This window comes from Gopherus flavomarginatus, chromosome 4, assembly GCF_025201925.1.
Source record: "Gopherus flavomarginatus isolate rGopFla2 chromosome 4, rGopFla2.mat.asm, whole genome shotgun sequence".
Taxonomy (NCBI): Eukaryota; Metazoa; Chordata; order Testudines; family Testudinidae; genus Gopherus; species Gopherus flavomarginatus.
In genome coordinates this window covers 107,925,116-107,940,225 of record NC_066620.1, presented here as the reverse complement: position 1 = coordinate 107,940,225, position 15,110 = coordinate 107,925,116, and the positions used below count along the sequence as shown (strand labels likewise).

General features: G+C 44.0%; 1 protein-coding gene across 7 annotated transcripts in view; it reads left to right on the top strand.

Annotated features, from left to right (window-relative positions):
• The window catches only part of AIG1 (androgen induced 1), a 196,986-nt gene that overhangs the window by 84,673 nt on the left and 97,203 nt on the right, over positions 1 to 15,110 (top strand). Inside the window, exons 4-5 of one of the 7 annotated variants that reach the window (XM_050949899.1) lie at positions 4,094 to 4,174; positions 8,510 to 9,043. The exons of 4 other annotated variants lie outside the window; for them this stretch is intronic. In XM_050949899.1, coding sequence (XP_050805856.1) covers positions 4,094 to 4,165 — 72 coding nt within the window. In that variant the 3' untranslated portion in view covers positions 4,166 to 4,174; positions 8,510 to 9,043. Of the gene's footprint in view, positions 1 to 4,093; positions 4,175 to 8,509; positions 9,044 to 15,110 lie in introns of those variants that run through there. 2 more of the 7 variants (XM_050949900.1, XM_050949902.1) reach the window with 2 other exon arrangements.

Sequence of the window (15,110 nt, the reverse complement as noted above, 5' to 3'; positions counted from 1 at the left end):
GATGCAGCAGTTCAAGTTACAAGCATCAAATGCTAATCTAATCACTTTGCTAATCCAATCAGTCTGCTAATCCAATTATGCCATGTAGCTCCACTGTTGTTTTGCAGTGTCCTTACTCTCGTTCCACTCTCACTTGAGCTACTTCAGGTGGAGTAATTCAAGTGTTCTAATTCAAGCTCAGTTACAGTGAAAACAAACTCTTAGGTCTGATCTACACTTTCAAATCAGACCAACCTAGTAATGCAACTGGACTGTGAAAAATGTCATGCCCTGTATGACATACTTAGGTCACCCTAACTCCCAGTATAGATGCAACTATGTCGATGGAAGAATTCTTGCTGCCTCTTGCAGGGTTGTATTAAGTACATTGACGGAAATACTGCTTTCACTGATGTAAGACGCTTCTGTACTGTGGCACCGTAACAGTACAACTATGAGCTATGCTGCTCTAGCTTAGACATACCCTCAAACATTGAGTCATCCTGACAGGTTGTAAGGAGATGTAAAGTATCCTCAATTCTCATTGGCTTTATTTAGAGCTGATGACACTCAGTGCCTACCACATGTACAACATGCACTCTAATAATAATTATTATAATGCAGTCCTTTACGCTTACACAGCAACACGTGAGCAGGTCTGCATATAAAATCTATCCAAGTTATCACACGGTTTGCACAAGAATCCTTGTTCATTTCTAACTGAGAACATCCCAGATTCTTAAAATAATGTTTAAATATATATATACACACACACACACACACATTTTCTAGGAATCTGGGATGTTTTTGGTTACGTGTGTGTGCGTGTGTATATATATTTGAATCAATTTAATTTGTGGCAAGGAAGATAACACAGAGTAGTAAAACTTATTACTGAACTGTTTAATGGATTCAAAGATCAGAAATGATGAGCTATCTCAATATGAAAATACAGAGGAGAGAATCTTGTGGGAAATGTCGGCTGCCTTTATGGTGCTGGAAAGTTAATTATTGTATGGATTATGTGCCAGTGTAGTTTTTAATATGATATTTTCCTTTTTTATGTTGCTTATTCTTTGATGATGTTTACTGAAAACAAAAGGATTATTAGAAAGACCTCTTAGCTCACTTTGGTTTAAATGAAAGCATACATGCCCAAAAGGGACATGTAGGAGACATGGAAATGAATTATGGAGGGAAGGATATCCAAATGATACATTTCCAGCCTCTCTTACAGATTCTCTCTCCTCTTCATTATTGTCAGCTCAAATTTAAAGATTCAGACAATTGAAGAGTGGGATGGATCTAGTGCTCTGATATGTCCTGTTACTACTTTTTGTAACAAACACATCTTACAGATCTAGTGAATTTGGAGAAGCAGAGGACTATTGCCAGAAGAAAACATTGATACTCAGTTTTCTTTTTGATTCAAGAATGATTCAGGCCAATGCAGAAATAGGGAAGCAACATGAAAGATGCTTTAGATCAAAGCTCATAGTGACCTGGCCTGTATAGATCAGGTAAAAGTTATTTACAAACCTACAGTTCCTTAGTCACTCCATCAGGAGCTCAGAATCAAACCAGTTGCTCACTGAGTCTTTGTGAGGAACAACTAAGGAGATGACCCATGTTTTTTTGTTTAATCCATATTGTCTTTAACTAGCATGCTGCACCCTTTGCAGACAGGCTCTAGTAGAAGACTGTGGACTAAAGTACATTTAACAATTCATACTGCTTCTTGTACAGGAACACCCCATTTTTGGGCCATTTAATTCAACACCCCCATAACCGCTAACATCTGACAGGCTTGCTGGAAGTGAATTTTACTGTAGTCTCTCTGCTTGATTGATATCTAAATCCATGGTAAGCATCTCAAGGATCCTTCAGTTTAATTGAGCTCTCTTTTTATATATATTGTGGCGGAGCTCTGACCTTGCTCCCGTGGGTCCTGCACTTCTAGGCGGTTTATGCTAGCCTCAATGGCTCACTGTGACCCTCCACGTAGCCCTTCTCTCTGTGGGGCCAGGGTTACGGTCTACTGAGCCCTTTTCATCATAGGCCAGCAAGGAGGTTGGTGAGAGAACTCCCACAGTCTCTGTTTAGCCTCCTGTCCTGACGGGCCTGACTTCCCCTCCCAGGAGATGTTCCTGTAGTGGTGGGTTGGGGGGGAACCTGGGCCCGCCCTCTACTCCGGGTTCCGGCCCAGGGACCCTAATCATAGCAGCTGTTGGCAGCCAACCTTTCACTGCAACGGAATTGCTACATTTCCCTGGGCCACTTCCCCACAGATCTCCTGCTTCTCCCTTCTTCACCCTTACCTTAGGGCTCCTTTAACGATGATTTGAGGGTGTCTTCAGTAACCTTCAGACGCACTTCCTCTCCTCTGGCTCCCTGGCTTTCCTCTGCCTGACTGGAGTGAGCCCTTTTTATAGTATCAGCAGGGCCTTAATTAGAGTCAGGTGGTCACATTAACTTAATGGCATCACCTGACTCTTTGCAGGTTAATTAGAGTCAGGTGTTCTCATTAGCCTCGAGCAGCCCCTGCTCTGGTTAGTCGGGGAACAGAAAACTGTTAATTCAGTGGCCAATATATCTGCCTTCTGCTATTCTGATGTACCCAACTGGCCTGGGTCTATCACAATATCTATAAAAACCATCAGAGTCTGATTATAAAGATTCAGAAACGGGATCTTTAATTAATGTTTCAGAGTGTAGACACTTGCCTATGACATTAATTGAAGGGTTTACTAATAGAAAGCACAGAAAGTATACAATTTACTAATGAACTATGTTTCACGCAGAATAAATATCCATCACTTGAACAGCTGTCTAAATGATGGAATACTGAATAAGTAGACATCACTTGTGGGCTCAGGACATTTAACTAGAACACTGAAAATAACTTTCCTGGCTTTGAACACTTCTTGCATATTCATGCTGTGGTTATGCTACATCTTCTGATATATCTCTTCATTATCTGCCAGTCCCACAACTGGAACATGAATACAGTGGTATCAGTTATCCACACACACTGGGAAGAAAAACCGCAATAACATAAAAACTTATCTTGGTTTTCTGTTACTTGTATGGAGTGCTTGGAAACTGGATGTATGTCAAAACTTGTGTCAGCATAGCATCCAGAAACTGAGAGGCACCTGGATAAAAAATACTGGATTATGAGAGTGACATCCCCTGACATTCTGAAAAAAGACCCTTTACCTAATACAAAAAAGCACAAGCCATTTTCTGTAAAATTAGGATTTGTGTCTTAACAATACTATGCACCTGCCAAGTGAGATTACTTATTGTAATGTAGGTCTGAGATAGAGCTCCTTGCTGAACATACATGTTGGATGCTCCTGATTATCAGTCATTTCCAGTTGCATTTGTGGTCTACAAGAAACACACACAGCCTCCTCCAAGACTTACAAAAGAAACTACAGTATAACAATGACAGGTCTCTGTGACAGAATGCACTCCTGTATTCACTCCCTACTAGGGATGTAAAATGTTAACCGGTTAACCGATAAGCATTAGGCTTACTAGTTAACCAACATTAACTATTAACCCCGTGCTGCTCTGGCTGGACCCTGGCCCTGCCGGACAGACCTGGCTGTGACACGCTGGACCTCAGCCACACTGGCTGGACCTCGGAACACAGCTGCACCACACCAGACCCCAGCCACGCTGGCCGGCCAACCGGCCCCGGCCCTAACTGGCTGGCCAGCCAGCTGAACCCGGCCCAACAGCCAGCCAAGTAGCCCCAAGAGCAACCCTGGCCCCTCTCCCTTTAATGGGTTAACTGTTTAAATGATAGACAAGCTGACTCCTGTAGCCAGGTGTCACCAAAGCTGATGGTCAATCACCTATCAAGTGACCATCCTTCGACAAGGGAAGGGAGGCAGTAACAAACAGATTTGCATCTTAGCAAAACAGCAGCATGGAACCTCTTTCGCTAACAACTCCCTTGTCTCCATCATTACAGTGGGAATGAACTTTATCTAGGGGCAACCCTCAGGAAAATGCATTTCACAGGGTGACTGAGCTATAAAAGTGAGGGACAAGAACACACCAAGTTCTCTCTCTCTATCCATCTTTCTCTCTTTCACCTAAGGCAACAAAAGAAACATCCATTGGATTTTGGAAGAAGATTCTGACCTGGGAATTTGGTCAGCAATGTTATTGAGAACATATGGTAAGGGACTTCACTTTTAACCTAGTCTAGTTAGTTATGTTTTAATACTAGGACGTGTTTTATCTTTATTTCTCTTGTAACCATTTCTGACTTTGATGCCTTATACTGGTACCCACTTAAAACCTATCTTCATGTAGTTAAATAAACTAGTTTTATTATTTAATCAAAACTAATTCAGTGTTTTGGTTCAACTGGGCTGTGGGGTAACTTCATTTAAAGTAGCAGACTGTTGAATATTGATCCCCTTAGAGGGGCAACAGACCTAAAATCTCTGAACTGTCCAGGACACTGGAGAATACACGTTTTGGGAAAATTTGGGATTGGGACTTCAGTCACCCTGCAAATGGTAACCAAGGCTAGTGAAAGCCAGAGTATGACTGGAGTATGCTGGTAGGCAACAGCTATACACAGACACTCAAGGTCTGACCTGCATGCTGTTTGTGAGAAGCCCAGGTTGGAAGCTACAACACCAAAGCATTGTGAGGCACTCCAGGTTGCAGGGCAAGGGTGACACACTGTCTCACTGGTCTGGCTTGCACCCTGAAATGTCATAATCTCTCATAAAATGCACTTGATTACTTAATGTCAGTTGAATGTTCCTAGATCTGATCCCCACTGAAAAGAAGTATTATTACAAGTTAAAAGTTTGTATTAAGTTGAACTCCCCATGTCAGGTCATTTTTGTGCAAGCCACCTATCACTACCCACACGGGAACATAACTCATTCTGGCAGGAAACAGGGATGAAGGCAAGAAATGTGACCGCCAAGGGAAAGAAAGGAAGGGAGAAGCAATGAGAATAGAATGAGAGAGATGTCAGGGAGGGACAGCTGACTATGATGGAAAGACAGGCAGGGGAGGTGCATCTGATTAGGGGAACAGGGACAGATCACAAAACAAAAAGCAGATGTTGCTCCAGCTTGTGACAAAATATAAATAAATGACAGACAAGGGAATGAAAATGGGAGCAGAAAACAGTATAGACAACAGGAAGAGAGAGAGACAAAATGGTGAAAGAGGAACTGAAGGGGGGGAGAGAATTATAGAAGAAAAAAGGAAAGAAGAGGGAAAGGAAAATATGTTTAATTCATATGTCTTACTGTTCATTGCATGTCCTCTGGGAAACATCCCACAGTTCTGTTAATTACAGGGACGGGGGAGGAAGTTGATAGTGTAATGATGCTGCTAGTGAGACTTGAGCCAACTTGCTGCTGATACTATTAGACATGTAAATATATTAATAGGGCAGGTGTATTTAATATTTGCATGGTGACAAGACAGTTTTTTCCCCCGAATCTCAAGTCCTGATAACATTTATCCTAATGTTAATACAAGATCTGTGACTGCTTAAACCATATCTGTGTGGTATCGATAGACTGGTGTTAGTATCTCTATGTATCCGTTTCTTTTTGTCTGTATCTTTAACTATCAGTGTGATACATTATCTCAGCTCCCTGGCTAACTCTCAGAATATCATGTCTTCTTGAAAGAAGCCAGTTTAGTTTATTTGTGCATATTGGCTGCAACACATGGTTTGTGCTGCATATTAAAAAAGTCAAATAAGCTACTTGCTACAAGTCACTATTATGACGGAAAGTGACTCACTTTGTGACACCAGAGATAAGGAAGTCTAATTCCAGAATTTGTAAACTTCCTGCTTTAATATTGGTTTAGCCTTCAGATGTATGTTGTTGAGTTTGCTGTTTTTTAAAATGTTGAAAGCCATGTTTTCAGAAAATTGCACATGCCGACATTTTCACAAGCATGATCAATACACACAAGTGACCAATGAAAAGCCACAGGATTGGGCAAACAGAAAGATGATTTAGAAACTCCCTCTCTCTTTGAGTTATATGCGGAGCACAGCTTTTCTGGAACCAGAGATTTGGCCCTAAAATTTGGTTGCTATTTTTAAAACCAGTACTACCACAGGACAGGACAGAAACTGGTTTACAATCTAATAGTGCACGTCCATAATTCTGATAGTACATAGTCAAATGCAGAAGGCTTGGGAATGTTGATTTTATTTTTTTAATGTTTATTTAAAACACAATTTCAATAGCTGACTACATGATCTTTTGTGACCGTGTGCAATTCTTTTGTAGTGATTAAACTGTGTAGTAGTTTTCTGTAACAGGTGCATTTTTGTGATGCTAGTTCACATTTTATCTTGTTGTGATTCTCAGGAAATAAATATAAAATACTGTATAAAGGTAAAATGATTATACCATCCTGTAGGTACATATGGATGAGGATCTGTTCTCCCTCCTCAGATAAAATAACAAACTTATTCTCTGTGTCCTCTGACATCAGAGATTTCTAGGACTCTTTTATATTCATATTTCAAGTATTCCTCCTTTTCCAAAGAACATAAGCAGACAATAGGATCAAAATTGAAAATGATACACTATTATGACTAATAATAGCTTATATTCAGATAGTGCCTTTCATCCACAAGAGGAACAATACACTATATTGCAGTGGAAATTTCAAATGTAGTTTTTCTTGGGTTGGAGAGGAAATGGCATATACTGTTTGTAATGTACAACAGCCTGTTTTAATAAGTTTGTAAAATAATTGGAGAATAAGTGATTGAGAGTTTAACAGCCGATAGAGAAAATAGTCTAAAAAACCCCAGAAGCAAATCACTTTGGATGTAATCACTACAAAAAAGCTTATATTTTTACCAGTTCATACAAGAACAGGGAAAGGTAGAAATATCCTTATAGAAAAGTAGTGTATGTGGTATACATTCAGTTAATAGTATTTCAGGTATACTTTTGTATAGCTAGAGGACAAAATGCTTTTATGGTAACTTTTTTCCACTCTTAACAAAATGCAGTGTTGTGTATGCTAGAGCTCATCAGCTGACACCCATTAGCATGTAATCAGGAAAGAATAAATGTATACATGCTATAAAAGTATAGTTGTGCTATATTGTACTCACTGTATTGAACCCTGCTTAGTAAGCTAAAACTTGACTTCTGATATTCACACATGTGGCAAATGACAAAATCAGCCCGCAAATATTTTGCAGCATTCCATGGTATCTCATTTATTTGTTTAATTTGCTGCTATAGCAACTAGATTCCACCCCCTTAGAGTTGTGGTGGTGGTGGTTTTTTTTGTCTTTTTTTGTTTTTTTCCACAGACCTATGATCTACTTGGTTTATGTTTGGCAGATAGTATTTCCTTCAATTGAAGACATATGCACCAACTCAGTGACCAGATTTTTACCTATTTCTCATTGCTGGAGTGAGCCATTATTTCACATGGAAGCAGTATCAGAAATCATTTTCTGCCATTGTCTTTGTAATAAATCATCACCTTTTAAAAGTTCCCTTTTTTGCCTTTTTAGTTTTCTAATTACTCTCTTTTCATGTGCAGTTGTACTTGAGAACAGGCAGCATTTCTGCAGAAAAAGTCTCTAGCCAAATGATGAATACATGGAACTAGTGCCACAGCACTAATGCTGCTTACCTGCTGATCTGCAGAAATCAAGGATTTGGGAGTGACCTTGAGACTTAGTCTTGCCTACGGTGACTGTGAGCATCAGCTGTGACCTGTCTTAAGTGCAGGGGCTCCATTTGTCCCCCATAACCCAATCCCACCCTGTAAAATGTATAATAACTTCCATTTGCATTTCTATTGGCCTAAAATGGGGGGGCGGGGATAGGCACAAGGGAGAGGAAAGTGCCAACACCACTTTCTGGACAGTTCAAAAAGTGGTATTAGGAATGACTTTGGCAGATGCTGTGTGCCTGCCTTTTAGACTGACCATCTTAGCCCCTTGATCAGGGCCGGCTCTACTGTTTTTGCTGCCCCAAGCAGCGCGCCAAATTGTCACCGCGGATGGTGGGGGCAGTCTATGTGCCGTTAAGGTGGCTCACGTGTTTCCGCAGCGGCAGCAATTTGGCAGCAGCTTCTGTCTTCAGACAGAAGACAGAAGCTGCGCCGCCGCGGACAGCTAAACATAGAAGCTGCCACCGAATTGCCGCTGCCGCGGGAATACGCAAGCCACCCTAACGTACACGGACTGCCCCTGCCATCCACAGCAGCAATTCGGCGCACTGCTTGGGGGCAAAACAACAGGGACTGCTGCCCCTTGCACATTGCTGCCCTAAGCACCTGCTTGGAATGCTGGTGCCTGGAGCTGGCCCTGCCCCTGATGCAATGAAATGAGTGAGGAAATAAGAAAAATGGCAAAAGGCAGACCAGAAGCTGATACCTTATCCTATTCTTGTTACAACTACTACTTATTATATCACTTGTATAAGATATTTTTGTTCAGAACAAATGATGTAATGAGTTTAATTAATATTATTTAAATCCACAGAGCTAGCAGCCCAGCTAGCATGAGGGAGCGAGGATACAGCCTGACTAGAGGAAGGAGAAGAATTGAATGCTGCTGGTGCAAAATCTGTTTCAAGTCCATCCCCTCCCAACAGCACAAAGGCTCCCCGCAAGACTCCTTTCTGCAGGGAAGGAAGTAAATGTACAGCATAGCACAACTGTCTGGGAGCATTATTGTGTTCTTTTATTGTCACACTGCTCCCAAGTCTGAAAAATCATCATGTGGCTATTAAAGGACAGGACTGAGCTCCAGGAGGCCTGGGATCTATTCTTGACTCTGCCACTGAATTACTGGATGATCTTGGAAAAGTGTTATTAGGCTTGAACCTGCTAGGTGCTGAGCGCCCTGAACTCCCATTGAAGTCAGAGGGAATTGAGAATGCTCAGCATTTTGAAGGATCAAACCCTTTAACATTTTTTTGCCTAAGCTTGCCTGCCTGTGAAATGGAGATAATAATACTGTCATATCTACATAACAGGGGTGCTATGAGTCTTAATTAATGTCTGTAACACCCTCAGATGAAACCTAATATAAAAGTCAAAAGTATTGCTATTTTTGTAATGTGTGTCAAATATTGGTCACTGATCGTGGCAGGATATCAGAACTGATGAGCTAATGGTGTGATCCAGTCTTCTGTAGGATATACATGAACTATGTTTAAAATGATCAAATTATCCATGGATTTTATACTAAGGTTAGCATTGCCAATATCTCATAAAATGCTTCTGATTGACCTGGTCAATGGGCACGATGGCAGCAAGCTAGACTGAGTGCAGAATGGGAGTTCTTTGAGTGATTGCTCATATCGATTCCAATTAGGTGTGTGCGCTGGGTGTACTGTCATCAGAAAGCTTTTCCCCTAACAGCACCCATCAGGTTGGCTGTGGAGCTCCCTGGAGTGGCACCTTCATGGCACTCAATATATGACCCTGCCAACCTGGCACCGCCTCAGTTCCTTCTTACCACCAGTGACTGTTGTTGGAACCACGGTGACTTGCTTAGCAAGCTCTCCTCATTTTCCCTAGTTTTCAGTTTAGTTTTGTTTACAGTTATTCCTAGCCTTGTTAAATTTAGTTTTAGTGTTTTCGGTTGTTATAGCAGATAGCTGTTGGGAGTGGGGGGGAGGGTCTTCCCCTTCACCCTGACTGCGTTCCCTGTTGAGATTCGGGGTATGCCTAAATCCCAAGGGTCTGAACCCTGCAAGTTCCTGCAGCAAGTCCTGCAGCAAGCTCATGCCAATGGGTGACCCCCACAATGCTTGCTTTAAGTGTCTGGGGGAAGCATGACAAGTGGAGCATTTGTAAAGGGTTTTGCCCCAGAACAAAAAGGGAGTGAGACTTTCACTTCAAGCAGTTCTGTATGGAGGCAGCACTTAGACTGCAACCTACATCAGCGCAGCAAGAGCCGGCATCAAGCTCATCGGTGCGCAGCACCCCAGCGGCAGTGATAGAAGTGGCAACGCAGAAGGACTCGGAGAGAGACCTGCGGTGACACCAAAACTGGCAGGATCAACCTGGCACCAGTCCCATTCCCCAACGCAGAAGTGGCGGAAGTAGAGGAGGAGTGGATCTCCGACTCCAAGACCCACTCCTTTGGAGCTGGCCGATGGGGCACATCCCAGAGAGGAGCACCCAGGGCCAAAGACTTCGGAGCCAGCACTGTCGACTTTGGCCCTGCAAGGGGGACGGTCGAGTCCAGTGCCATTGGACTTCCTGAACCAGGTCATTGAGGAAGTGGAATTGCCATACACCCTGAACACCTTAGAGACCGTGAGGGACCTCATTGCCATGACAGCACCGCAGCGCCCGGTCCTTCAAACCAAGACTCCGGTACCACAACATGTGGCAACGTCTTGAGACAAACCGGCGATGCTTCATCCCTCAGCACTGCCAATGGAGTCCCGGCACCAATTAGACTCGCGACACAGCTCCAGGTCGCGATACCAATCATTGCACCGATCGCCATCGTGCAGCAGGTCCCGCCCCTGGCACTGATTATCCCGGCACCAGTCAGCATCCCCGTGCAGGCCCCGATCTCAGCACTGCTCCCCAGTCCAGCTCTGCTCAGCACTGCCCTGGCCATCGCAGTCCTGCTCCCTGTCTTTGGACTCAGAGACGGAGTCTAGGTACTCAGAGCAGGACTGGCACCAGTCAGGCTGTGGAATGCCTAAGGTGGGGGAAGGACCATGGCCTGCGCAGTGGCAGAGACCAGCGCAGTGGCCGTTTTGGACCCATGGGCACCCTGGGCCTGGTAATATGCCCAATCCAAAGGTTTCCATTTGGCAGCATCTGAACCACAGGTACCAGAGGCATCAGCTAGTTGCCTCACCCCTAGGGGTGCCAAGGGTACCGATCACACTATTTCCCGTGGAACCAACCCCAGCTCCTGAGCCTGATCCAGTTGTGGATGGCCCTGACAAAGAGATGGGACAGAAGGCCCCTGGAGACCAAGAGTGTTAGGAGGACTCTGTTCCCCCATTAGCCTCATAATCGTCCTCCCTGGATGAGGCGGTTGCAGGCACCTCCATCTCTGGACCATCCCCCATAGACAGCTGTGCCCACCAGGACCTCCTTCACAGGGTGGCGTGAAATATGGGCCTTCAGGCCGAGGAGGGGATAGAATCAGAGGACCCGATAGTCAACATCCTGGTCCTGGAAGGCCCATCCTGGGTGGCTCTATCCCTCATCAAGACTATACATGTCAATGCTAAAACCATTTGGCAGACCCCAGCCTCCATCCCTCCCATCACGAAGGGTGTGGAAAGTATTTTGTACCATCTAAGGGGTACGAATACCTCTTCACACACCCCTAGCCTAGCTCATTGGTGGTGGCTGCAGTAAATGAAAAGGAGAGGTAGGGATAACAAGCCCCAGTGCCTAAGTCCAAGGTCGCCTAGATTTATTTGGGCACAAAGTGTATTCCACGAGGGGTTTACAATTCAGGATTGCCAACCAGCAGGCAATTCTGAGTAGATACAGCTTCAGCTCCTGGAACTCGATGCTCAAGTTTAAGGAGCTAATGCCAACTGAGTCCAGCAAGAAGTTTGGAGTGATAGTGGAGGAGGGCAAGATGGTGGCATGGATCTCTTTACAGGCCTCACTGAGTACTGTGGACTCAGCGTCACGCACCTTGTCCTCCGGTATCGCCATGATCGCCAAGGTTCAACAGACCATGCAGGATCTGCCTTTTGATGGAGCAGGTCTGTTTGCAGAGCAGACTGACTCTCAAATGCATAGGCTAAAAGACTCAAGGGCTACCATGAAATCCTTGGGTATGCTCACCCCAGCAACCCAACCTAAACATGTCAAGCCTTAGCAGCAGTGTTCCTGTTTTCTTGGCCAAGGCAGGACTTTTATAGAAGAAGGGGCAGGAATGGCAGACGCAAGCCTTCCCGGCCCCAGCAGGTCCAAAGCAGGCCTTTTGAAGGTTTGCCTGAGGATAGCGAACCAGCCACAATTCCAGATTCTTGAATCATCTGTCCCACTTCTCACAAACAACTCCTTATCCAGGAGGTGTGGGCGCTCCATCTTCCAGAGGTGGGGGTTTCCCCAGGTCAATCTGTTCGCCACCCAGAGCAACAGAAAGTGCCCAATGTTCTGCTCCTTCCAGAAACACAGCCCAGGCTCAAACACAGATGGATTCCTGCTACCCCAGGGAAGCTGTCTCCTCTACGACGTCCCCCCGTTACCTCTTGTGCACAAGGTCCTGCTCAAGGTCTGCAGGGATGAGGCAGAGATAATTCTGGTGGCACCAGCGTGGCCTCAACAACATTAATACACCACACTCCTGGAGCTGTCAGCAGTTGCCCTGATCACTTTGCCTCCCCTCCCCAACCTGATCACTCAGGACCACGGTCGCCTTCATCACCTCGACCTGCAGTCCCTCCACCTCACGGCATGTTAGCTTCATGGCTGAACCTCATGGAGCTTCTGTGCTCAGAACAAGTAACAGAGGTCCTACTCAGCAGCAGGGAGCCCTCTACTAGAGCCACATATCTGGCAAAGTGGAAAAGATTTACTTGTTGGTGTGACTAGCATTGTACACCCCCTGTTCAGTCACCCGTATCTCTCATCTTAGAGTACCTTCTGCACCTGAAACAGCAAGGCCCAGCAGCGTCCTCCAAAAGGTACATCTTACTGCTATCTCAGCTTTCCACCCAGGAGCATCTGGATGCTCTATCTTCGCCAACCCTATGGTTGGTTGGTTCCTTAAGGGTCTGGAACAGCTATATCCCCAGATCAGACAGCCTGTCCCTGTGTGGGAGCTTAACCTGGTCCTCTCCAGGTTAATGGGGGCCCCATTTGAACTGCTTGCAACTTGCTCCCTTCTGTATCTGCCGTGGAGAGTAGCTTTTCTGGTCGCCATTACGTCCACAAGGAGGATGTCTGAGTTAAAGGCCCTTACCTCAGACCCACCTTATACAGTTTCCCACAGGGATAAGCTGCAACTCAGACCTCACTCAGCCTTTCTTCCTAAGATTGTGCCACAGTTCCACACTAGTCAGGACATTTTCCTGCCTGTTTTTTATTGTAAGCCTCATGCCAGTAGCCCTGAGCAGAGGTTGTAGTCTGGATGTTTGGCGAGCACTAGTCTTCTACATCGAGCACGCCAAGCCATTCAGGAAGTTGAACCAGTTGTTCATAGCAGTGGCAGACTGGATGAAAAGACTCCCGGTCTCATCTCAAAGAATAGCCTCCTGGATCACGTCATGCATCCACACTTGCTATGAGATGGCCAAAATACCTGCCCCGGCTCTTACAGCACGCTCCACAGGCCTCATCAGCGGTGATCCTGGCCCAGGTCCTGATACAAGAAGTCTGCAGGGCAGTAACTTGGTCCTTGGTACATATGTTCACCTCTCATTACACCATCATCAGGCATGCCAGAGAGGATGCAGCTTCCAGCAGAGCGGTGCTCCAGTCAGTGATTCCATTCCTACCCCACCATCTAGGAAAGGCTTGGGAGTCACCTAACTGGAATCTATATGAACAATCACTCAGAGAAGAAAAAAGAGTTACTCACCTTCTTGTAACTGTTATTCTTCAAGATGTCCATTGCAAACCCACCCACCTTCACCTCTGTCAGAGTAACCGGCAAGAAGGAACTGAGGCGGCGCTGGGTTGGCTGGGTCATATATTGAACACCATGAAGGCGTCACTCTATGGGGCTCCACACCTGACCCAATGGGTGCTGCTAGGGGTAAAACTTTCAGATGACTGTGCACCCAGAAGAACAACAGTTACGAGAAGACGAGTAACCATTTTTTCTCCCTTATCTGAGGTGGACTAAAATGCAAATTACATCCTTAACTGAGGAAAATATTTAATTTGTTTAGTAGGACTTTAAGAGTTTTATTTTATCATCTTGAACTTTACCAGTTTTTCATAAACCCTGTATGCAGGGTTCCAATCTGCTGAGTCAAAGCCATACATGTTTTTGTGGCTTCTTCTGCAAATACAGTACGCAGTGTAGAAAAATTTTATGAACTATTTATGGGAAGGGTGAAATACGTATCTCCATAAAACTAGTTAGAAAAGGAACCAAACATGGCAGATATTTTTAAGCCACTTTATAAAATTAAGAACTGGAAAATAACAATTTTCTGTAAGCCATTTTCTTTTATTTAAACATAATACTGAGAATTTTCTTTAATACAAAATTTATTGAGATTTCCATTAGCAAACATGGATAATTCATGCTGGCTGAAAATCTTTTTAAAAACGTATGTACAAATGCGTATTTATGTGTGTATTTTTGAATCAGGAAATAAGGTTGAGAACATTTCGGTAGATGTAAGGCAGAGAAACTGCAGATGAAGCAGAAGAGGAAAAAGGAATGGAGGAAGAAATAGGTGTGTCAGAAGTTAAGAGAAAAGGTGATAAAGGTGCAAGTTTCATACAGTACAAGACAAAAAGGAATCAATAAGGAGGAAACCAAATATTGAAATAAAGAAGTGATGATGGTAGTCAGCTGGGAAGAGCCAGAGAACATGGAACTGAGAATCGTATATCCTGTATGTTGCTGAGGAGAAAACTCAAAAAGGAAATGAGAATGTTTAAAGTACAGTGTATGTTGAAAAATTGCCCCCTACTTTATTCCAGGCCATCATGTATAATTTTGGTTTTATTTGATTTCCCGTGAAGTGTATCATGCAGGGTCATCCTTTGCAGAGAGGTTTGTTTTTTTCTTCCCACCCTCCCTGCCTATGCAAAGCTTAAAGAAGCATAAATATATTTTCCCTATGGTTTAGCAGTCTTCATTTTGTGTTACCTACCTTCCTGAATTCACAAGCACTAATTTCCTCAGAGCTTTTGAGTCTTTTTATTTGGTCTCTGCTCTCTGTCTGCCTCTAGTGTGCCCCAGAAAGCACATGGTAGCAGCACTGTGGTGAATACATCCCTGTATTCATACCTTACATACGAGTGTAATAATCTTCATACCAAATATGCCTTGTGAGGTATCATTTGAAAATTATAACTTTCTGGTCAATAATATCATGGTGAAATGTATGTAGCAATATATGTAAAGTTATAAATTGCCCCGAATGATGTTGGTTGCACGTGTTCAAACTCACATAGCCCCA